Source organism: Sebastes umbrosus, chromosome 21, assembly GCF_015220745.1.
Source record: "Sebastes umbrosus isolate fSebUmb1 chromosome 21, fSebUmb1.pri, whole genome shotgun sequence".
Taxonomy (NCBI): Eukaryota; Metazoa; Chordata; class Actinopteri; order Perciformes; family Sebastidae; genus Sebastes; species Sebastes umbrosus.
In genome coordinates this window covers 221210-246166 of record NC_051289.1, presented here as the reverse complement: position 1 = coordinate 246166, position 24957 = coordinate 221210, and the positions used below count along the sequence as shown (strand labels likewise).

At 44.9% G+C, this 24957-nt stretch overlaps 2 protein-coding genes across 7 annotated transcripts in view; both read right to left on the bottom strand.

Annotated features, from left to right (window-relative positions):
- sugct (succinyl-CoA:glutarate-CoA transferase) overlaps positions 1-24957 on the bottom strand; it is a 73432-nt gene that overhangs the window by 5313 nt on the left and 43162 nt on the right. For all 6 annotated transcript variants that reach the window (XR_005205047.1, XR_005205048.1, XR_005205046.1 and 3 more), the window contains one exon: positions 203-266. Coding sequence is in view for 3 of the 6 variants with exons in the window: in XM_037757666.1 (XP_037613594.1) it covers positions 203-266 (64 nt within the window). In the remaining 3 variants the exon portion in view is untranslated. The remainder of the gene's footprint in view (positions 1-202; positions 267-24957) is intronic.
- LOC119480995 (lysophosphatidic acid receptor 6-like) lies at positions 5407-14403 on the bottom strand. The gene is made up of 3 exons (XM_037757672.1): positions 12124-14403; positions 9351-9755; positions 5407-9126 (listed from the first exon to the last, which is right to left on the bottom strand). Exons 2-3 carry the CDS (start codon positions 9605-9607, stop codon positions 8679-8681), a joined length of 705 nt encoding a protein of 234 aa, XP_037613600.1. The 5' UTR covers positions 9608-9755; positions 12124-14403; the 3' UTR covers positions 5407-8678.

Sequence of the window (24957 nt, the reverse complement as noted above, 5' to 3'; positions counted from 1 at the left end):
ATATATATATAATATATTTACAAATATATTTATTTCCTATATTTTACTAATATTTTTCTGATAATTGGATATCGGCGTCGAACCACGGCAGTGAGCGTATTTTTGGTTCATTATGAAACTGTTCAGACACACATGTAGAGAGGTGCATGGAGCGGCTTTTATGTGTGTGTGTGTGTGTGTGTGTGTGTGTGTGTGAGCTGACCAGGTACAGCGATGCGTCCTGCCGTCGGATGGTTCATCTCCTGAATGAGGCCGTTGTGTTTCACCTGTAAACAAACAAACCAACATGCAGCATCAGTCTGGAGATGTTCTCTGCTTCTCTTCATGTTCAGATCAAACCAGTAGGGCTGTGACAAAATATCGTGCGACAAAATATCGCGATATAAAACCGTGACGATATGCATCGTCGAGACGAAAAACTGAATTGCAATATCAGGGCATCATAGGTACTACGTACATACGGGCTCCGGGCAGCTGCAGCCTCTTCCTGCTGCTCTGCAAGGCCTCTGGAAGGAGGCTGAGTCCGCGGCATATCTTTGGGGTACAACACATGCGCAGTAAAATCTGGTCTGCCCTCGCCGAAATTTAACCAATCGCAACGCACGGCCGCAGCTTCAGTTACACTGCGCATGTGTCATACCCCCACAGCCATGTCCGCCCGCGACCCAGCCTAGGACAGGAGGAAGGACTGATACTGACTGATGGAGGACAGGAGGAAGGACTGATACTGACTGATGGAGGACAGGAGGAAGGATTGATACTGACTGATGGAGGACAGGAGGAAGGATTGATACTGACTGATGGAGGACAGAGGACAGGAGGAAGGACTGATACTGACTGATGGAGGACAGAGGACAGGAGGAAGGACTGATACTGACTGATGGAGGACAGAAGACAGGAGGAAGGACTGATACTGACTGATGGAGGACAGAGGACAGGAGGAAGGACTGATACTGACTGATGGAGGACAGAAGACAGGAGGAAGGACTGATACTGACTGATGGAGGACAGAAGACTGGAGGAAGGACTGATACTGACTGATGAAGGACAGAGGACAGGAGGAAGGACTGATACTGACTGATGAAGGACAGAAGACAGGAGGAAGGACTGATACTGACTGATGGAGGACAGAGGACAGGAGGAAGGGCTGATACTGACTGATGGAGGACAGAAGACAGGAGGAAGGACTGATACTGACTGATGGAGGACAGAAGACAGGAGGAAGGACTGATACTGACTGATGGAGGACAGAAGACAGGAGGAAGGACTGATACTGACTGATGAAGGAGAGAGGACAGGAGGAAGGACTGATACCATAAATAATGGAACTATAAGGCAAACAACAGCATTGTTTTTGCATTTTGTGTCTTTTGAATAAGCTACTTTTTCAGTCATATATTTTCATCATTCAAGTTTTGTTGGAATTATTGTTATAATATCGTATCGTATCGAGATCGTGAACCCAATATCGTGTATCGTATCGTGAGCTGAGTGACTCGTCATACCCCTACAAACCAGCAGAAATAATTCATCATGTTGAGAATATTACGCAGCAGCGCCGCTCAAAGGCTGCCGGCAGCTTTAAGGTGGGATGTTTTCTTGCGTGTTACTCAAAGCAGGAGTTGACGTCATGAATCAATCAACACACAAATACCAGAAATGTACAGTCCGACGAGCAACGTCGAGAGACTGGAGTTCACGAAGTCTATGACCGGATTTTAAACCAATAAAAACCTAAACCATCGTCAGACGATAGTTTAGTCTTAGGTACGGAAGTTACGTGACAAATAAATCAACTTCTTGCCTCACACGGGGCACCAATATTGGTCTCCTGGTGAAAGTCTGGTGTTTTTAGACCCACCCATCCACCCCGACCTCTTCCCTACACGGCGTTTGCTGCTCTTTATTCTCCCTGGTTCACGATTACACACAAACTGATTTCGTACTGACCATCATGAAAAACAAGGATGAATGAACGGGTATGACTGGGAGAGATTATCATGAGACTGAAGGTCTATGTAACTAAGTACATTTACTCAAGTACTGTACTTTACGTGAGTATTTTCATTTCAGGGTAAAGTTTAACAGGGAAATGTTCACATCGGAGGGGCTGCAGAATAACCATTTCTAATTGAGAAATGACTTGATTAATTAATGATTAATAGATTATTAAAACAGCTGTTGATCAGCTGATTGATTGTTTCAGCACTCTACAGCTGAAACGAAGGCTCTTCAATAGATTATTAAAATGAAATTGATCAGAAGTTCATCAGATATGAGATGTTTAAGAGTCTCCAGCTGCTGTTTTCTGTCTTTTCCAGCCTGACTCATCAGGTATAATTCATCTCTAGCGACAACACGCTGAGTGTTTCCTGTTTAGTTGTCGTCCTCGATGATTCAGGTGTTTCTGTGAAACCGATCACAGCTCTCAGCAGTCCGTGCTCTTTTTTCATATTTTAGCTCCCCTGATAAAAAAGATCTGTCTGAATCTGTCACCACTCGTAGAAAAAATGTCCAGGTCGCTGAGACCTGAACTCAGGTCGGGACGACCGGGACAAAGAGACCGAGAGCGGCTGCTCTTTGAAAGGACGACCTTCACTTCCTCTTTTCTTTCTGGAGCGTTTCAGTAAGTTGCCGGATTAAAATAGTCATCGGTGATCCAACATGATTCTGACGTCACTCCATGACGACGTCTCTCAGACGTTCTGTTGGTGATTCAGACCTTCGAGGTTTCAACATCACATTTCTGTTGTTTATACTGTGATCTGAATGTGACCTTGGTGAACCGAACATGACCTCTGGATGTTAAGAGGTGAATATGAATCATCTGATTCCACTGTGGGGCTGGGACGATTCCCCTACCTCCTGATCAATACTATCACCGTACCTGGGTGTTAATCCGATATATATTGTGACTTGATATTACAATTTATTGAGATTGTTGTTAACTTGTTTACCACTAGACCAGGGGAACAAGATGAATCAGACACTTCTAGGGACTTTTACTTTGAAAATCTCTAAATGAATCCAGTAAAAATGTTTGATTTTCAGCATGTATGTAGATAGAGATGTCCTGAAGTCAAATATATCAGGATCATTGACAGAGAAAGAAACAAACTATCGTATAAAGATTATTAATACAATAAATAATACTATAATATATTTAAATGAACCAGAACCCCCGAGGAATGAAACCACATAATAACACACACTCTCTCTCTTCAGGGGGGAACTGTAATAAGAGCCGAACGCTGATCGATGGCTTTAATTTAAACATCAAACATGACACACTGAGCAGGAAGTTGACGAGTGCTAAACCAATTACACTGTGTGTGTGTGCGTGTGTGTGCATGCGTGCATGCGTGTAACATGTATGCATTTAAAATATAAAACACTTATTTCAGGACAGGTTTCCTCATAAAACAGCCTCGCTTTGAGTCGTGGTTGCTACGGAAACCACAAGATCAGCTGCCAAGAGGGAGCTAATCAGCATTGTGGAAGCTAGTTTGATGGAGAGGCGGGCTGAAGTTAGTTTGATAATCGTTGGGCTGAAGTTAGTTTGATAATCACCAGGCTGAAGTTAGTTTGATAATCGTCAAGCGTGAAGTTAGTTTGCTAATCGTCAGGCTGAAGTTAGTTTGATAATCGTCAAGCGTGAAGTTAGTTTGATAATCGTCAGGCTGAAGTTAGTGTGATAATCGTCAAGCGTGAAGTTAGTTTGATAATCGTCAGGCTGAAGTTAGTTTGATAATCGTCAGGCTGAAGTTAGTTTGATAATCGTCAAGCGTGAAGTTAGTTTGATAATCTTCAGGCTGAAGTTAGTTTGATAATCGTCAGGCTGAAGTTAGTTTGATAATCGTCAAGCGTGAAGTTAGTTTGATAATCTTCAGGCTGAAGTTAGTTTGATAATCGTCCAGCGTGAAGTTAGTTTGATAATCGTCAGGCTGAAGTTAGTTTGATAATCGTCAGGCTGAAGTTAGTTTGATAACCGTCAGGCTGAAGTTAGTTTGATAACCGTCAGGCTGAAGTTAGTGTGATAACCGTCAGGCTGAAGTTAGTTTGATAACCGTCAGGCTGAAGTTAGTTTGATAACCGTCAGGCTGAAGTTAGTGTGATAACCGTCAGGCTGAAGTTAGTTTGATAATCGTCAAGCGTGAAGTTAGTTTGATAATCGTCAGGCTGAAGTTAGTTTGATAATCGTCAGGCTGAAGTTAGTTTGATAATCGTCAAGTGTGAAGTTAGTTTGATAATCTTCAAGTGTGAAGTTAGTTTGATAATCGTCAGGCTGAAGTTAGTGTGATAATCGTCAAGCGTGAAGTTAGTTTGATAATCGTCAGGCTGAAGTTAGTTTGATAATCGTCAAGTGTGAAGTTAGTTTGATAATCGTCAGGCTGAAGTTAGTGTGATAATCGTCAAGCGTGAAGTTAGTTTGATAATCGTCAGGCTGAAGTTAGTTTGATAATCGTCAGGCTGAAGTTAGTGTGATAATCGTCAAGTGTGAAGTTAGTTTGATAATCTTCAGGCTGAAGTTAGTTTGATAATCGTCAGGCTGAAGTTAGTGTGATAATCGTCAAGTGTGAAGTTAGTTTGATAATCTTCAGGCTGAAGTTAGTTTGATAATCGTCCAGTGTGAAGTTAGTTTGATAATCGTCAGGCTGAAGTTAGTTTGATAATCGTCAGGCTGAAGTTAGTTTGATAACCGTCAGGCTGAAGTTAGTTTGATAACCGTCAGGCTGAAGTTAGTGTGATAATCGTCAGGCGGAAGTTAGTTTGATAATCGTCAGGCTGAAGTTAGTTTGATAATCGTCAGGCTGAAGTTAGTTTGATAATCGTTGGGCTGAAGTTAGTTTGATAATGATGGTTTTTGTCCCTGTGATGTTTGGAGCAGTCAGGATAGATTTGTCATTTAACAAACACTGACTGAAACAAACATGTACAGATATTACAAATAAATAAATATATAAATATGTTATTAAAACATTTTACTGGATAATTCAATTTTGTGAAAAACTGATAAAAGTTTTAGATGATAAAAGAGGTTTAAACAAGCTGGATCCTCCCTTTAATATCCTGATATATAGTGTGTGTGTGTGTGTGTGTGTTTGTGTGTTTGATGTGTGCGCCTCTATTTGTGCATGCGTGCATACAAGTGTAACCGTATGATTGCATGCATGTGTGTGTGTGTAATCCTATCTGCTTGTTATGCAGGGTATCATTACATCCATATGGTCATCACACACACACACACACACACACACACACACACAAACACACACACACAAACACATACACACACACACACACGCACACACACACACTGTTCCCAGAGGTCAAACTTCATGTTTTTTAACAAACAATAAAACTGAAATAGTTTGTGAATTAAAAACCCGTGAAGATGAAACAGGAAGTAGTTAAAGTTCTCAGACTCGATCTAACGAGAACAACATTTCATTTTATTGCTGTAAAACAGCGAAACCTCTGATAACTGTGAGAACTTGTGGTGTCGTCTGAGATGTATTAAAGGAACAGTCTGGTGTTAAACATTAAAATACAATCTAAATTGTCTTTGTGTGACTGGATGTGCTGCATTAACGCTGAAATCACACCAGGCAGCGGCCAGGCGCGGCTCGCCGCAATAATTATAGTTTTCTACGGCCGGGAGGCGTCTTCATGTGTTTCATTGTAACACATGTCAACTTGTCAGAGGATCTGTTTACTGATTGGCTGTGGGTATTCTCTGGCTGCACTTCAACGCTAAATATTAAACCTTTCCCAACTTATTTCTTTACTGTTCCCTGGATATGTTGAGATGTTTGAATAAAGAACATCAAACGTCACAGTCAAACTCGCTCTGCTGCAGGATCACTTCCTGTGTGTTTGAACACATGGAGTGTGTTTGCCTCTAATCTAAATGTTATTGATCTGCGGCTTCAAGCTTCACCTGCCGTGTGTGTGTGTGTGTGTGTGTGTGTGTGTGAGCGTCTGTAGGCAGTTACCAGGCCGGATCAAAAGGCATAAACACTGATCACAGAACAGTTTTGTGGTTTCCAGTCACTTGCCTCCTCTTCCTCCTCGCTTCCTGTTCCCCTTCTTTCCGTCCTCTTCAGTCTCTCTCCTGTTTCTCTTCATCTTCCTCGTCTCTTCTCTAAAGCCGACACCTTCCACGTCCGTGAGGACGCGTCGGCTCTGTCCGTTAGTTTGTTTTGAACGCCACTACGCTACGTAGCGATCTACTGCTCATTGTGTGGTGTGCACTCTCCGAGCAGACGGTATAAACAGAACTACCATGCCTCCGTTGTGTCGGCAGCTGTCCGTGTACGCGTCCGTTTAGGAGTGAAATCGAGGTTTAACAAAAATTAGAGTGGTTTCAGCTTTCCGTTGACGTGACGGCGCCCTCTAGTGAACGTAGGAACTCTTGTCCGTCGGGACCAAAGGAGGAAGTCAGGTGATGTTGCTGTAGAGCGACAGAGTCCACAGAGGGAGGAGGGCTGGGTGGGTCAACAGATAGGACAGATTACAGTTTGTCTGTTTCCAACCGACGGTCAACGCTGGTTTCTTTATGACCGCGTGGTTGTTACTGTAACCATGACGATGATGGATTCCTATACTTAAATCTATAATAATCAATAACTGATTTTTTGGTCCACCTGTTTTCAGCAGAAACAAGTAGTGGTCACTAGGAGGGAACTAACTACCATGTACCGAGAGTTGTATTTACACGACTGGAGGAAGAAAAGAAGACCCAGACTATCTGTTGTATTTGTTTTTCTCCACCGAGTGAACGGTGAGTACTACAAGTCTGGACACACCGAGGTCATCAACCATGAGGTCACTGCTCTATCCACGGCCTTCTGATTCAGCCAGTCACAGAGCAGTTCATCAAATAGTCACGAAAGTTAATGCATTGATTCGTGTACATAGACACAAATATAGACACGTAACTTCCGTACTTAAGTTACGCCACTTCCGATTTATTTTAACCCAAACCACAATCTTTTCCTAAACCTAACTCAGTAGATTGTTGCCTAGGCTTAACCACGTCGATCTTTTCTTAAACCTAACTATGCAGTTTTATTTTGAAAAGACTGGAGTGATAATTGACTCATGCGTCACGTGTTGGTGGACTTTCGTAGGAACTTGTACGACTTGTTGAAACTCGTGTTGAGCGTCACAATAAGAGTGAAGTTTGTGTGTACGCACACGAATCAAATAGATTCAATCTGTTGACCGTCTGACGAGCTGCAGAGCGACTGAGTTGTTTGATTGAGTTATAAGATAAAGAAGGAATCAAGCGTCAGCTTAGACGATGACTTCTTCACCCTCGTGTTTCTCTCTCTGCTCTTCCAGCTCTTTTTTCCTCTGCCTCCCCATCACTCCGACTCTTTGAAGCTAGCTGTGGCAGTCCATTAAGTCGACTAACCAGCACCCACGGGAGCCATCCGAGCCCGCTGTTACATCATGTTACTGAACATCAAGGGGAGGAGGGTGGAGGGTGGCGGGTGGAGGGCGTGTGCAGCAGGATGGATGTAGAGTCGTGTGAAGATCTGAGGTTGCCTGAACCTGCTGCTCTCGGTTTGACCTCCACAATCAAAGCAGCTTCTGAATACGGCGTTTGGTGTTTTCATTCCTGTGAAGTGTCGGAGCACTCTTTTCCTTCCGTACACGCGCTCGTACGAGCACTTAATAGGGTTTTTTAGATGTGTTCCATCATAAAGCTGCAGCCTGAATGTTAAAGGTCCCAGGTGATTTCATGACATGAATAATGCTCTTCATCGGGTTGCAGTTGGAGAAATATTTATTTCTAACTTTGAAGAGTAAAGCAGCGACGTGTCACCGTGGAGGAGTCACGACTTCCTGCTCAAACACATCAGAATAACAAAAACACACACATCAGATGTTTCTATAAAAAGTGACGGTTGTGTTCCTTCTTCCTCTGGATAGAGAGCCGGTTTCATCTGGATGTCAACAGGTGCATTAAAGCTTCATTTACATCTGCTGCTACCTTCAGTCGCTCCATGGATACGCGTTATAGACCCGTTAGTGTCGACGCCATGATGACGTCACGCTGTTAGCTGGAGGCTGAAACCACGCCAGGGGAGGTGCAGCCTGTCACGATTCCCTCCGTAGCTGCGAGCGAAGAGGGAAGAGCCCAGCGCCGAATCGCCGTCCGACGGGCGGAGTGGGGAAATGGGGTCTGAGTCCTTGTGATGGAGGCTCAGCCCGTGGACGGTGTGATGCCGATACCGGCCCCCGCCGCAGTCTGCCCGGGGGATTCAACCCGGCAGGTTAGGGACGGCCGCTCGGTGTTGGAGGATCCCCTCGCGGATCTCCTCTCCCCTCTCCCTATTCACCTTTTCACAACTTGTTTTTAGCCGCATTTCAACACTAAATGTTAAACTTTCCAAACTGGATTTAACATGGGAGGGTGCAGGTCGTATCCACGACGACCCTCTGACATTTTAGACTCTCTGAGGTTTGTTTTGGTTGGAACGGATATGACGTCACGTTACTCAGACTACCACAATAAAAGCAGTAACTTCCTTCTACCTCCACATAGACTCAGATGAAGCAGATATATCTATTCTGGTATTAAAACATCTGTTTCACATCCTAAAATAATTGCGATACATCAGTGAATCGTTATTTTCCCGCCCTACTCAGTAGCAGCTGAACCCGACTCAGAACTTTAAGCAGGGCAGTTTTCCGGCTCTGTGGAGGTACATCAGAGGAGTGACGAACCCGCCGCCGATGTCGGCGGCCAGGCTGACCAGCAACCCCTTCAGAACCACCGGCGCCAACCCGTACAACAGCATCGGACCCAGCACGGCGGCCCGGAGGAGCTGGGTGCTGCTGGTGAACACCAGGGTGATCAGGACGACCTTAAAGGCCCTCCTCTTCGCGTCGCCTCGGCTCTCTCTGTCCCCTTCGCCGGGCGCCGGGCGCCTCAGCACGCAGAGCACGTGGACGCCGCAGGACAACATGAGCGCCAGGAAGAAGAAGGACTGGAATATGAGCAGGTACACCGACTGTCGGTCCGACAGCGTGAAGATGGGTATCGTGCAGTACAGCAGCACCAGCAGCCAGTCCACCGCGCAGCACGCCAAACGGTAACGGAGAGGTCGGAACCTGCGGAGAGGACACATGAGACGAGTTTAAGAAGTGACGGATTATCACAGTGAACAAAGAGAAATAAAAATACTCCGTCCAATATTAGGACTTTATTCTCGTAATATAAAAAACAAATTTCACATAAAGTTGTGTCTTTATTCTCGTAATATTACGAATTTTTTTCTCGTAAAGTTATGACTTTATTGTGGTAATATATTTTATTGCCTAATATCTAGTATAACCTGAGGAAGACGGTGGGATGCACCACCGCCAGGTAGCGCTCCAGGCAGATGCAGCTCTGGAAGACGGGTCGAGAGGTCAACATGAGCTGCATCATGAACTGCAGCACCAGCAGCCCGACGTCCAGCGCCATCTTCAGCAGGCAGTGGAGCATCATGTACAGAGACAGGACGCAGAAGAGGATCTCGGAGACGGCCAGATTGAGGGCGAAGAGCTCTGAGGCCACGCCCCCCCCCCCGCTCGGCCGGCTATCAGCCATGCCACGTGGACGTTAGCGGGGAGAGACACCAGCAGGTTGTAGCTGAACAGGGCTGTCAGTCCGTCGTAGAAGGTGAGGATGTTAGACGTGAAGGAGTCGTTGGCTTCAGAATGATTCATCTTCACATCCTAGTTTATTTCTCTGAGATCTGCAGGAATAAAACCACAGATGAGTTTCAGGACGATGAGTCAGTAGATACGAACGTCATGAACTCTACCCAGTCCTTCAATGTTTTCTTTTCTACAGGATCATTTGACTGAACTCCTTAAATACTACATTACCCATGAGCCTCAGTGGCTTCAGACAGGACTACATCCACAGCTGTCACAATAACCAGGAACAAAACAGTCAAACAAAGCTTCAGAACTGATCTGAAAACTAAAGTAAATGTAACGCAAACCAAGATGGAGACGACTAAAAACCAAGATGGAGAGATCTACACTAACTTTCATTTTCCTGTGGAAGAGAGCAGTCTATGCTTGCAACACAGCGCTCTTGACATCGTGCTACTATAATGCATGAAGTTGGCGATTTGCAGGTCGGGGGGGGGGAGGGGGGGGCTTAATTAAGGTATATTTTGGCGGGTTGGGTGGTGCAGATTGGCTCTTATAACGAGTCTGGGTGTGGGTAATAATGAACGCTGAGCTGTGCATCACTAGTAGATGGAATAAAGAGCACTAAAGCTGCTTCCCAGTCACTGAGAGCCTTTAACATGCTTTAAAACATTGTTTTCTGTGCGCTATATTCACCCAGAGAGCGATCCTCTCTCTGATCCCTCTCATAAGAAAAAAGAAACACATCTCCATTTAAGTTTTCCACACCTCCGTCACACATGTTGTGTGTTTCCAGGCTGCTATTGCATCCAAACAACTTCCATCCTCTCTTGGTTTTGCATTCAAGAGGATCTCCTGTTTGTAATTTGGCCTTTTTGTTTCTCATCTGTTTTCACCACAAGCTCGTTTTAAACTGGACCCACCTGTGGATTTGCATGGCGGGCAGCAAGTGGATGTCTCAGTTTACATCTGGTGTATTCAAAACAAGCTGAAGGGGGAGACACGGATACGGTTCCCGTGAATTGCTGTGGATTGAGGGTACGGCCACATTTGCATCGGATTTCCCTCAGAATGTAATTTGTTGGTGGAATTTCACAAACAGAACAGCAGCTGGGGAAGGACACGAGGACATCTATCTGAGCTCAGAGGATCCAACACAGTTCAAATAAAGAACGAGGATTCATGGTTACCTGCCTCTACTGGGTCAGGTTGTCTGTTGTGGATCTTTATGCCGATGATACTCCGTTTAATAATGTAGTTATACTGCGGAGCAACAGATCAAACTTTTTTGTTGTTGTTGTTTTGTCCCGTTATCGTAGAAGCCTTTTGATGTGCTGCTGAACAACCCTGTCTCCTAAATATTACGTTCCCATACAACTAAAGTAAATTCTCAGTTAGGGTTTGGAGGGAAACGTATCTTGTCGTAGATTACGTCTGTCTTTGACGTATCACAAATAACTCTGTAAGTCAGCGGACGACCGGAGTGAGTGACGTAATACATACATCTAGGGATGCACCGATACCAGTATCGTGTATCGGGTCCGATACTGTGCTCATGTACTCATACTCGAAAAACAGCTCTGATACAACAGCTATGATACCGCTTTACAGCAGCGTGACGTTAACCTCTCTTCACTATCTTTCGGGTCCTCACGCTCCACCTCCACCTCCACGGTGCGGGCGAGACGGGCCGGTGGTGCACCCGACCCCACGGGGCCGGGATCCCACCTCAGCCGGCCCTCACTTTCATTGCACCACGGGGGTTTTGCCTGCACCCTCTGACTCGCGCGTGCATTAGACTCCTGCGTCCGTGTTTCAAAACATGTCGGGTGGGTTGCCAACGTGGGCCGCGGCACCGGGAGCAGGGAGCCCTGTCACGGTGCGGCGAGGTCCGGTCGGGGAGTGCTGTAAAGCTGCAGCCGCGAGCCACCTTCGCCCCGAGCCTTTCCAAGCCGACCTAGAGCTGGTGGCGGCGCACCGCCTCGTATGCGGGACTCCCCAGCCTGCCGTGTGTCGCTCACACCCTCCAGCTGGCTGTTAACGAGGCTCTTTAGACACAGAGAAGTACTCGTATCGGTACTCGGTATCGGAGAGTACCCAAATGGAAGTACTTGTACTCGGTCTGAAATAAAGTGGTATCGGTGCGTCCCTACATCCATCCATGTTACACACCAGAGTATCGGGGACTTTGTTTTCATCCAAATACATTTTTAAAGTCATATTTTTCAACGCTGGAAGAGAAACGGGAGGCAGGTCAACTAAAACCTGCACAAAGAAAACTTTCTGACTGCAAAAAACTAAGACTGAAAACTGCCAAACTTCAGGTACAAAACAAATATTGCAACACAGTTTCATTGAGTATTGTTTGGTGTGTAAGTCTTGATATTATTTATTTGACACATCTGATTTCAGTTTGTGAGCTCTTGCTAAAGCTGAATGAATGTTTTTAAAGCTGCAGCCTACCTTCAGCTCTGTTTCCACCTGATCCGTCTCTGATGTTCATCCATCTACCAGCCGGCTGGTAATGAGAGACCAGAGTGACCTCCTCCTCCTCCTCCTCCTCTTCGGCTCCATTTGCATGACTGATGCTGTTTATTTAAACCAGGAGGTTTAGAGCTCAACAGGGAGGTTCCTGAGGAGAAAAATCACCGTCATATGATTAATAGTGGATTTGATTATTAACCATCCACGGTAGACTCACCACTCTGGATGATATCAACCTTCTTTTAAGGAAAACATTCGCCATGTCATGGAGAAGAACTACACTACCCACAATCCTAAGTGTAACAGCGACGTCTCTGATTGGTGGAGCTCGCTGTTACCATGGAAATGTGTACAACATCCAAAACAGTAGAGAAGTAAAGAGGTGAAACTCTGGGGATTTTTTAACAGAAGCTGCTAGATGATGCTGCAGTAGAGCTGCCGCCATTTTGGACTGAAAACACCAATGAGTCTGTGAACAAACAAAATAACAAAAACCAAGATGTGAGTTGTAGATTGACAACGGTTAGTTTAAACGTTTTTTTGTGAATTTCCAGAGGCAGCGAGTCGCCATTCGAAATGGTTTATGGGATGAGTAGTTCCTTCACTCTGGATACACAGTCACGTATATTTATACGTCTTTTACGGTCGTGATTCATCTCAGGCTTAAAACTCTTTATATGAGGATTAAAAAAGTCAACGGAGTGAAATTCACTTCCTGAACCGGAGCCGTTCTAAACGTGGGCGGTGGCTGTTGAGCTCTATGACAGGACTCATCTTCTAGCTGTTACATAAACACAGGTACATCTTGACTAATTAAATGAATGCATTCTTTCTGGTTCCTGAACAAACCAGCTCACTTGCTAAAATAGCTCAACTAGCATGCTAACTGGCTAGCATGCTAGCTAGCTAACCTCAATATCTCACCTATCAGTTCCATGTTCCAGTTACTACCCCTCAGATCTCACTGTGTCCTAATAGCACAGATAAACCCTTTGAACATTATTGACGCAATTCACATACAAAAGTTGACCCTTTTTCTCACTTTCACAAAATATATAAATACATACATAAATAGTCTGCTGGAATTTATTTACTTACTCTTTCTGCGGATGTCTGGCGTCACCTACGTCCGTGAAAAAATTTCCATAAATCTGCCTATATGAAATCATATTTTAAAATAGAAGGGCAGTCAAAGAGCGTAGACTTCCGTCAAGGTCGTTTCCATAAGTCCAAAATAATGTCCCGTGGTGATGATCCGCTCCACCGAGTTTCATGAAAATCTGGCCGGTAGTTAATCCGTAATCTGCCGACAAAAAAACAAACCGAACCGAAAACATAACGTCCTTGTCGGAGGTAAAAAGACGATCTTTAATACCTCATGTTTAAACGTTTTCTTCATTAGCAAAGTAACACAACGATTGTTTCCAGGATTAAACGAGTGATAAAACTTGTTAGCTTTTCACAAATGTAAAGCCCAACCCTTTACTTCCATTAGTAACGAAGCATTTCATGATCTGAGAAGTGAGGTCGATGCTGAAGTGAAACCAAGATGGAGATGGACCAGCCTCGGTCTGGGTCTCATTCACATGAACGGAGGAAGGACAATAACTCTGGATTCAGCTGTTAGGATTCAGGATTTAATGAAATCCTATTGAACCTGAAAACTGTCACATCCTGTACCACATAAGATCACTAAACATCCTCAACAATGGCCATGTGTGTTTGTCTTTTCCCCGAGTTGTCCCCGTAGAGGACGGATGACCCAAACAAAGAGTTTGATAATAAGAAGAAGAAGAATGTACAGTTGAAAAGTGCAGAACATCCGGTGGCTTGGTGGTCGAGACACCAACCACATGACACCACAATGTCCCCTGTTTGAATCTGTCCAGGAACCATGGTACACCACCTCTCCCTCTCCATGTTACACCACCTCTCCCTCTCCATGTTCCCCGTCTGTATCTCTACTGTCACTATCAAATAAAGGCTCAAAGATTCAGGACGTCAAACAGAGCAGCAACCAGTAACACAGAGTCTCCGGTGCTGCTGGCAGCTGTTCTTAGACACAGCGGTGCTTTGAGCTAAATGCTAACATCATCTTAACATGCTCAAACAGGCTGTTCTCATCCAACGTTCAAGGCTACATCTATTAAATATAATGCACTGTAATTCATATATATCCCACAAAATCAACTCGTATGTAATCCATGAACCAGGAAGTATAAAGAGCGACAAACGGCGTGAAGGGAGGAGGTCGGGGTGGATGGGTCGGTTAAAAAACACCAGACTTTCACCAGGAGACCCATATTGGTGCCCCGTGTGAGGCCAGAAGTCAACGTTGATTTATTTGTCACGTAACTTACGTACTTTAGTAATGCCACTTCTGTACTTATTTTAACCCAAACCACCATTTATTTCTAAACCTAACCAGGTTGTTTCTTGTGAAAACTGAAATTTATTTTAAAAAGACTGTATTCATGTAACTGGTGGAAATTGACACGTGTTGTTGGACATTTGTCCATTAGGTTGTAGCGGCTCAGTTTTAAAGCTAGAGTGAAGATCCTGGTATCATAGTAAACTATAGAACCTGTTGAATCCATCGGTACCAACCACGTCATACTAGCTTATTAATAAAGAGGTTAAATAACGATGTGCAGTTACACTAAATATTGGCGAGGAAAAACTGTTATTTCCATTTTCCAAAGGAGTCCCTTGACCTCTGACCTCCAGATATGTTAACGTGTGAGGGTTTTTGTCCGAAAAAATTACCGAAAAATGTCCAATAAAAAGTCTGAAAAATGTCGGAAAATAGTCTGAAAATGTCCAAAAAATGTCCCAGAAATTGTTGGAAAATGTCGGAAAAATGTTGGAAAAAAGATCCAAAAAAAGTCTGAAAATTGCCCAAAAATGTCTGAAAAAAAGGAAGAAGAAAAGTCAGATACTGGTATGATATTAAACTATAAAACCTGATGAATCCATCGGATTGCAGATGCTGAAACGAACCGCTTGTCCATCTCACGCCCCTTTTTACCGTCACTCGTGTACAAAACCCTGAGATACTTAAACACGTAGAATTTGTGTTTTTGTGAAAGGAGTCTGGTGGCTATGAAGAGAGCGATATATAATAGCTTCAGTTCCCCGTCACAAAGGGCTGTCAGACGGCGAGGTGCAACCAGAGTTACTACAGTTCATCCTGAGGGCAACATGAATGTGAGTAGTTGTAGAGAAATGTCCCTGAAGACCCACCCAGACGTCCGCGGTGACGCTGCAGGGTTAAAGTCAGATTCATCCTGAACCAAACTCCATTCACTTCATCGCTGAAATATTTCAGTCTGGACCGAAGAGGTGGACGCGCCACGAGCTCCGCCAAAAACCACCACGAGATTTAGAAGTGAATTAAAATGTTTAGAAGACGATAACAGAAATAAATTCCTCCCTAAACAGAGAGCTCTTTGACGTGCACGCACACACGCACACACACACACTGTGTGTTTGTGTGAGTCTGTATGAAGTGGAAACTTTGGCATGAGGAATGTTTGTGTTTTGGATGGAAGAGTTGCCCATATGGAGTGGGGGGGGGTAGTGTGTCTCTGCAGCTGTGCTCCAGGTGTGAATCAGGACAGTAACCTCCCGTCAGCAGCAGACGACCAACATGAGTTCAGAGTTTAACCTGAAGGCGACGCGGGACACGTCCAACATGAGTTCAGAGCTTAACCTGAAGGTGACGCAGGACACGTCCAACATGAGTTCAGAGTTTAACCTGAAGGTGACGCGGGACACGTCCAACATGAGTTCAGAGTTTAACCTGAAGGCGACGCGGGACACGTCCAACATGAGTTCAGAGCTTAACCTGAAGGTGACGCGGGACACGTCCAACATGAGTTCAGAGTTTAACCTGAAGGTGACGCGGGACACGTCCAACATGAGTTCAGAGCTTAACCTGAAGGTGACGCGGGACACGTCCAACATGAGTTCAGAGTTTAACCTGAAGGTGACGCGGGACACGTCCAACATGAGTTCAGAGCTTAACCTGAAGGCGACGCGGAACACGTCCAACATGAGTTCAGAGTTTAACCTGAAGGCGACGCGGGACACGTCCAACATGAGTTCAGAGTTTAACCTGAAGGCGACACAGGACACGTCCAACATGAGTTCAAAGCTTAACCTGAAGGCGACGCGGGACACGTCCAACATGAGTTCAGAGCTTAACCTGAAGGCGACGCAGGACACGTCCAACATGGCTGCTGAGACGAAACCTAAAATCGTCCTCATCAGCTGATGTCCTTCTAACTGCTGAGTCCTGTCCTACATCTCCCAGAATGCCTCAGTTGACCTGACAGTGACCTTCACACTGACATACACGAGATGAATTCACAGAAGAAAGAAAAGAATCCAACAGAGCAGAAGAGAGGAAGAGAAGAGAGGAAGAGAAGAGAGGAAGACGAGTGAAATAAATGTTGTTAGGAGATCGTGGACGTAACGTAAAGACGACCGGAGGACGGACGGACGGCTGAGGTGAAAGAGGGAGAGGTCTTTGAGGTAGATCCACATCAGATCACATCTAAACCTCTCCTCTCCTCACCACGCTGAACAAACACACAGATAGAAACCTGCTCATCTCCTCCTGCCTCCGGCATCCTGAAGGTCATTCTACACCTTTTTTCTCAGTCTGGTCAGTAGATGAGATGAGATGTGTCTCTTCATGTCACACAGCTAAAGAACCAATCAGATTGACCTCCTGTCAGTGAGGAGGAGGAGCAGCGACGCCCTCTACAGGCGGGAGGAGTCACTGCAACAATATATTACTGTTTACTGCAGCTGGATTAAACCACAGCTGGAATTCATCTGAATTAATGTTAATGACAACATGTAGATGTTGATCACAACATTTATTCATACCGATCTACATCATCAAATAAAGAAAAGAAACCAAGATGGAGACGGACAAAAACCCAGATGAAGATGTCCAAAAACCAAGACGGAGACGTCCAAAAACCAAGACGGAGACGTCCAAAAACCAAGAGGGAGACGTCCAAAAACCGAGACGGAGACGTCCAAAAACCAAGACGGAGACGACCAAAAACAAAGACGGAGACGGCCAAAAACCAAGACGGAGACGTCCAAAAACCAAGCTGGTACAGGACGATACTTTAGACGTTACGTTGCGTCGGAGCAGGTCGTCCAGCACGTCGTCCACGTTTGGCCAGTTCTCAACAGGAAGTTGAAATAACAGCCAGAGATGTGGCGAACATCAGCAGCAGCTGTTTGTGACTCAGAGGAAGAAGAAGTCCTCAGGTTTGTCCCGCCGGGCGGTTCTGATCCGTCCTTCATGTGGTTTCTTCAACCAGTTCCCATCATGCACCACAACAAGAGCTTCCAAATGCTTCGATTTAGACCGTGAAGGTTCAGAGAGGAGAGGAAGACTCTGGTTAGTTTAAACAACGTCCACGAAGAGCAGGTGGGAGGAACAGTGCCTTGCTCAAGAGCACGTACGATGTAGTGATAGAGGACGAAGTGAGGACTCAGGATGCAAGGAGGGAGGAAAGGAAGTGAAGAGAGGAAATGAGGAGGGGGGAATAGAGGAGGATGGACAGAAAAACAAATAAATACATCATTTAATGAAGAGAACAGGGGGAAGAAAGAAAAAGAGAAAACGATGAAACAAATGAAAGAAAAAGTAAAGAAAGAAGAGAAGAAAATAAAAAACAAAAAGGAGAAGATGACAGGAAGAAAGTGAAAAAGAGGAGAGAAAGAGAACAAGAGATGAGGAGAAGAAGATGAGGAATAGGAGCAGAGAGGAAGAGAGGAGGAAAGAAAAAGGAAGAGAAAACTAAAAAAGGAAAAGCAGAAAGAGAAAAAAGAAGAGGGGAAAGAAGAGAAACCAAGTAGAAAAGATGGAGGAAAAAAGGAAGAAGAGACGAAGACGAGAAGAGAGGAAGAAAAATAGGGAGAACGAGATGAGGAGGAGGAGCAGAGAGGAAGAAAGGGAGAAAGAAAGAGAAAGGAGAGAAGATGAGGAGGAGAAGAAGATGAAAGAGAAGAAGAAAAGATGAGTGAAGAGACAGAGGAGGGTGATGAAAGATGAGAAGAGAGGAAGAATAGGAAAAGAGGAGGGAGAACAAGAGATGAGAGAGAAGAAGACAAATTACAGAAGAGGAGGAAAAATAAATGACAAGAGTAGGAGGAAACACGATAGGTGAGGAAGAGGGGAAAAGAGGAAGAACAGGTGCAAAAGAAGAAGAGAAGGAGGCAACGAGGAAGGACAGTTAAAGGAAAGGAGGAGGAGGAGGAGGAGGAGGAGAGGAAGAGAAGGAGGCAACGAGGAAGGACAGTTAAAGGAAAGGAGGAGGAGGAGGAGGAGAGGAAGAGAAGGAGGCAACGAGGAAGGACAGTTAAAGGAAAGGAGGAGGAGGAGGAGGAGAGGAAGAGAAGGAGGCAACGAGGAAGGACAGTTAAAGGAAAGGAGGAGGAGGAGGAGGAGAGGAAGAGAGGAGGAGGAGGAGGAGGAGGAGGAGAGGAAGAGAAGGAGGCAACGAGGAAGGACAGTTAAAGGAAAGGAGGAGGAGGAGGAGGAGAGGAAGAGAAGGAGGCAACGAGGAAGGACAGTTAAAGGAAAGGAGGAGGAGGAGGAGGAGAGGAAGAGAAGGAGGCAACGAGGAAGGACAGTTAAAGGAAAGGAGGAGGAGGAAGAGGAGAGGAAGACTCTCCCTCTCTCTGATCACTAATAAAAAGGAAAGGAGACGCTTCACATCTCTGTGAATCATCCGGTTGTTGAGGTGTGACGAGTCCTGATGTGACCTCAGACTGACGACTAAACATCTGCTTCACACACGAGAGCAGAAAAGAATGGAGGAGGAGGAGGAGGAGGAGAGGAAGAGGAGGATAGAGGAAGGAAGGAAGGAAATGAGGAGAGGAAAAGGAAAAGCACATCATCAGTGATGTCTTTTCAAAATAAACTTCCGTCTTGGTTAGGTTTAGGAAAAGATGGTGGTTGGGGTTGAAATAACTACGGAAGTGTGGTTACTTAAATGCTTTACAAATAAAGTTCATTATTATTATTATTATTATTTTCCTGATAATAGGCTAATGTTAGCATGCTAACATGCTAAACTAAGATGGTGAACATTGTACCTGCTAAACATCAGCATGTTAGCATTGTTATTTTGAGCCAACGTATTCCTCGTACAACGATTTGTTTGATTTCTTACGAAAAAGTTATTCCTCATTTTTGTGTGTTTTCTTACAAATGGTAAGAAAAGTTTAGTAAAAGATGGTTAAAAATAACTAAGGCTATGGCTAAAATAACACTGTACGGAAGTTACGTGACAAATAATCCAACGTTGACTTCTGGCCTCACACGGGGCACCATTAGTGGCCTCACACGGGGCACCAATATGGTCTCCGGGTGAAAGTCTGGTGTTTTTCGACCCACCCATCCACCCCGACCTCCTCCCTACACGCCTTTCTCCGCTCTCTATACTTCCCAATTCACAATTATGCAGATTACATATGAACTGATTTTGTGGGATATAAACAGATTAAAGCGCATTACTTTCGGTAGGTATAACTACAAACAGTGGATGAGAACAGTCGGACCAACTAGCCCTGAAAAAAGTCACTCGAACCTAGTTTGCTTTTCAACAATGGCAGACTACTTTGTCACCTCTTTGTCATCCGAACACCTCGAGGTTATTCACTTAATGCATTTTGGTTTTGATAATATGAAGATAATCTTCAGGTTTTTATCTATTAAACATATTTTAGAGGAGCTAAAGAAAGTTTATTCTTCCTCAGATATTCAGACCAGACGGTGTGTTGCTCCCCAGAGGAGGGAAGAGGAGAAATCTGACCCCTGCAGGGCTCCTCATTGGTTCATATCGTCCTCCTGAGGGACATAATAGTCCCAAAGTAGCTTTGAGGCCCCGTTGTACATGTTAATGAAAGACCTGAGAACACGTCTGGTCTTCATCGGATCCACGAGGACGCGCTGAACTACATTTATTAGACTTTAACAACTCCTAAACCGCCAAGATTACAAGTAAACCACGAGGGGGTGGGGGGGTTGGGAGGTCAGACGTCCAGAGCGGTGCCGTGACCTCCGAACGACCGCGTGGAAAAGAAATAAGTCAGGTTTCTTTGTTGACAGTAATCAGAGCGGGAGGAGGATGTGATGGAGCCGAGGGAGGGTAATGTAAGGAAATAATCAGCTGGAAATCCTCAGCGCTCGGTGGAGAGCTGCTCTGGGACATCTGGGAAAGTGCGAGAGGTGGATTTGATAAAATCCAGGTACGCTAGGAAGTATGAGAACCTCACAGAGCGAATATGAAAACATGTAGACGATGTGACGGAGAGGAGGAGGAGGAGGAGGAGGAAGAGGAGGCTGAGAGTTACAACAGATAAGATGAAACCTGAACCGACCGTCGGGGACAAACTGAGGCTGTCAACTGACTCTCTGAACCGTCCAGCAGCCGTCAGTATAGTGCTGCTATATGACTGTTTAAAGCATCATGTGATTTACAGATTTAACCTACAACTTCAGTTATTGTTGGATCCGCACCGCGTTTATTGGATTCACCTGTGAGCCACAGCCCATCATAGTTTTATTAGTAGTCGTATTAGTTTGGACCTTTTATGCCGACTGTCCACGAGGAGACTCTGAAAAGACTTTTAAAAGACTGAAGACTGACATCCTCTAACGTCTCAGAGTCTCAAACTGAGGATCTTACAGGGTCACTATTTACAAGACTACAACTACATTCCTTTAGAGATGATGTCACTTCCTGCTGCTGGTGGAAACTGACAACAAGAAAAACTGCTGAGAAAAAAGGTCAACAGAAATCGCTGCAGCCCTCCAAACCGCCGCTAAGTGTGCTATAGCTTTTTTTTTTTTCTTTGGCTGTCACTATCTTGTTTTTCGTCCGTCGCAATTTTGTTTTCTTTTTTTGTCAACTAATTGATCGAGGTCTTGGTAACATTTTTATAATTTTTTTCGTCATCAATTTTGCACATTGATATCGTCAGGTAGTGTTTAATGACGTCTCGTCACGGAGGGGAAAAGTTTGTTGACCAAAATATTTAGTCAAAGTTTGAACTAAAGTTTAAAGTTCTACTTTTAAAAGAATCTGACTTGAATGGCGAGTAAAGACTAAAGACGGGATCATTTACCAACCAACAGAACAACCAATAGAATGTGATCTTAGTGATTTAATGTCAGATAATACAGACATCAATCACCACTCTCCGGTATATGTCTCTTCATAAGGTTTTATCTCATTTACTTCCTGCTTCGACTTCTCCTCCCATCTGTACGGCGCTCTGTGATGACGCTGTGTTTCACTTTAATTTGGGGCATTATGTTATTTTTAATTTAATATCTGACAACAACGTTCACTAGTTTAGATTCTGTAGGTTGCTGTGCGTTTTCTGACAGTTATTTTTTATTATAGTTTCCTTTTGAATGTATTGAATAACACTTTAAATTGTGCTCAATGACTGATGAAGACATGGGAAGAGGGAGGATGAGAGCGTCTCTGCTCTGAATTAGCGTTTGGACGACATGTTTTTGTTCTGATGAACCTGAGCTGAACCGATCTGGTTCACATAGAAACAGTCATCAGCACTCTGTGGAAAATATTTGTGAAAGACGATGGAGAGTGTGTGTAGAAAGAGGAGGAGGCGGTTTGTTTGATTTTACTACAACAAAAGAAAAAGCTTAAATGAGAAATGAAATGTTTCTTGGAAGAAGCTGAATTTTTGATAAAACTGCCAAAACAAGCAGAAGTGAGTGCGATAGTCCAAAGGTAACTAATGTCCTCTCAACACAAACAGAACCACTGATACTATCTGATTACTGTAAAGTCACACACGCCTGTAATCTGATGCAGACGGATTAAAAACAGCTTCACACTCTCACACGACTTTAATGAACCTTCTGAGTAAAAACACACAGGTTAGAGATCCGTGTGAAGGAGGTCCGTTCACCAGACTACAACAGGATCTTCACACTTCTGGTACTGCTGAGCCAACAGGTTCTGTTTGAGAGTTTTGGATCTTAATCAGAGAGAAAAACAAAACCAGTCTGCTTCATTAATGTGCAGAGAGACTGGAGATACTGAGAGGCTGCTGCTAGCTCACAGCTAACGGCTGAAGCTACAGTCGCTGTTCGGAGTGAATAAACAAGGACCGAACAAAACCATCCAGAGGTCAAAATGGTGGACCCTTGGTGACATTAATCTTTTTCCACAGCAAAAAAACATCTCTCCACCAGGGATACTGGTTCTGCAGCGGCACCAACACTCGGTTGATCCAGCAAAACGACTGAATATAAGAAGTTGGTGTGGTCACCACGACGTCACCCATTGGTTTATGGACTACTGTTTTGAAGCCTCGAGTTTGGCATTTTTGCCGTCAACATCTTGTTTTTTTTAACGTCTCCATCTTGGTTTTTGTCGGTCTCCATCTTGGTTTTTGGACGTCACCATCTTGGTTTTTGGACGTCACCATCTTGGTTTTTGGACGTCACCATCTTGGTTTTTGTCCGTCTCCATCTTGGTTTTTGGACGTCACCATCTTGGTTTTTGGACGTCACCATCTTGGTTTTTGGACGTCACCATCTTGGTTTTTGTCCGTCTCCATCTTGGTTTTTGGACGTCACCATCTTGGTTTTTGGACGTCACCATCTTGGTTTTTGTCCGTCTCCATCTTGGTTTTTGGACGTCACCATCTTGGTTTTTGGACGTCACCATCTTGGTTTTTGGCCGTCTCCATCTTGGTTTTTGGACGTCACCATCTTGGTTTTTGGCCGTCTCCATCTTGGTTTTTGGCCGTCTCCATCTTGGTTTTTGGACGTCACCATCTTGGTTTTTGGACGTCACCATCTTGGTTTTTAGTCGTCTCCATCTTGATTTTTAGTCGTCTCCATCTTGGTTTTTTGCAACCAGAAGTGACACTAGAGGGCGGAGCTAAGTACAACTGAATGCTGAATAAGAAATTTTTAGGCGATCAAAATGTTCTAATTAACTCTGATGAAGTGAAAACACACAGTGAAAGGGTTAAAGTTGTTAAAGACTGAAACACGGACAACTGCCAGACCGGACAACGCCGTGGTAACGACCTGTCAATCAGCAGGTAGCCCCGCCCTAAAGCATCCCCTGCTTTATGGTCTATCTGACTCTAAATGGGACCATCATCCACTAAATGAACATCATGCTGTATTGAAGAAGACTTGGAACATAAACTCATGTTGAGGATGTTTACTGAGGTCAGAGATCAAGAGAGAAGGAGGCTCATTTTCTATCAGACTTCTATGCTGGTAGCAGCAGACTGGTCGTACTGGTCTGCTCCCAGTTTGAACATGTGGATGTGTAAAGCAGCAGAGCTCCGTCAGATCTCCCTGGATAAATAAAGTTTTAACGAGCAGCTGTTCGCTCCGTCTCCCCACGCTCCCGTAACGAGTCGCTTGTTGGCCGGCGGCCTGTAATCACAGCGTGACCTCTGACCTCTGACCGGGTCGCTCTGAACAGATCAGACAACACGCCCTGAACTCTGGATGATGTTACGGTGATTAATAACCCCACTTCATTCGTCTAAACGCCGTCCTCAGGAGGACGAGAGGGAATCAGTGACGGACAAACTGACGGGTGTGAGAGAGGAGGAAGGAAAAGAGGAAGAGGAGGGAGAACAGACAGGATGAGAAGAGACAAACCGAGAGAAGAAGAAGAACGACTAGAACATAGAAGAAAACAGATCCTGCATCAGCAGCGCTGTAGAGATAAACTGAGGGCGTATAAATCTGTGGATGTCTATAGTTAACTCTCCTTCAGTAAAGTCAGTCAGAAAGAGAGACAGACAATATCAGAGAAGCGTTTCAGAGACGGAGAGAAAGGGTTGCTGATAGATTAGCCTTCTGCTAACAGCAGCTAACGGCTCACGTTAGCTAGCTTTGTGTTAGCCTCCAGCTAATGTTAGCCCACTGCTAGCGTTAGCCTCCAGCTAATGTCAGCCCACTGCTAGCGTTAGCCTCCAGCTAATGTCGGCCCACTGCTAGCGTTAGCCTCCAGCTAATGTTAGCCCACTGCTAGCGTTAGCCTCCAGCTAATGTCAGCCCACTGCTAGCGTTAGCCTCCAGCTAATGTCGGCCCACTGCTAGCGTTAGCCTCCAGCTAATGTCGGCCCACTGCTAGCGTTAGCCTCCAGCTAATGTCGGCCCACTGCTAGCGTTAGCCTCCAGCTAATGTCGGCCCACTGCTAGCGTTAGCCTCCAGCTAATGTTGGCCCACTGCTAGTGTTAGCCTCCAGTCTTTATACACCCCTGAAGCCAGCCTTCTGAAACGTGGGTCTGGTCCTTTACTGGAGGTAAACTGGAGGCTTGAACACGTCTGTAAGTGTCTTCAGAGAGAAACAGCCACTCCATCGACAGACACCAATTACTGTGAAGAGGGAACAGGTTGTTCAGCAGCGAGCGACAAGCGACGCAGCCCGAAGAGAAGAAGCCGGATGATCATTCAGTTTCTGTTCCAAACCACGGTGAAACGCTCACGATGTGCCGACAGATGAACGGCCTCTCGGCATTATGGGAGACAGACGGGAGGTTCGTCTGACCTCAGAGATCAATCACAGGTAATCTGGAGCCGGATTCATCGTCCTGCGTCAGGAGTTACAGCAGCTGACCTCCTACAATAATACAACCCAGAGACGCCTGACGTCAAAGAAATCTCAATTCTTAGGAAACGATTACAGAGAAGTGTCAGAAAAAGACGAGAGATTACAGAACAGAGACCTGAGCAACAGATGCTCCAGTGTGAATGGAGCGTTATT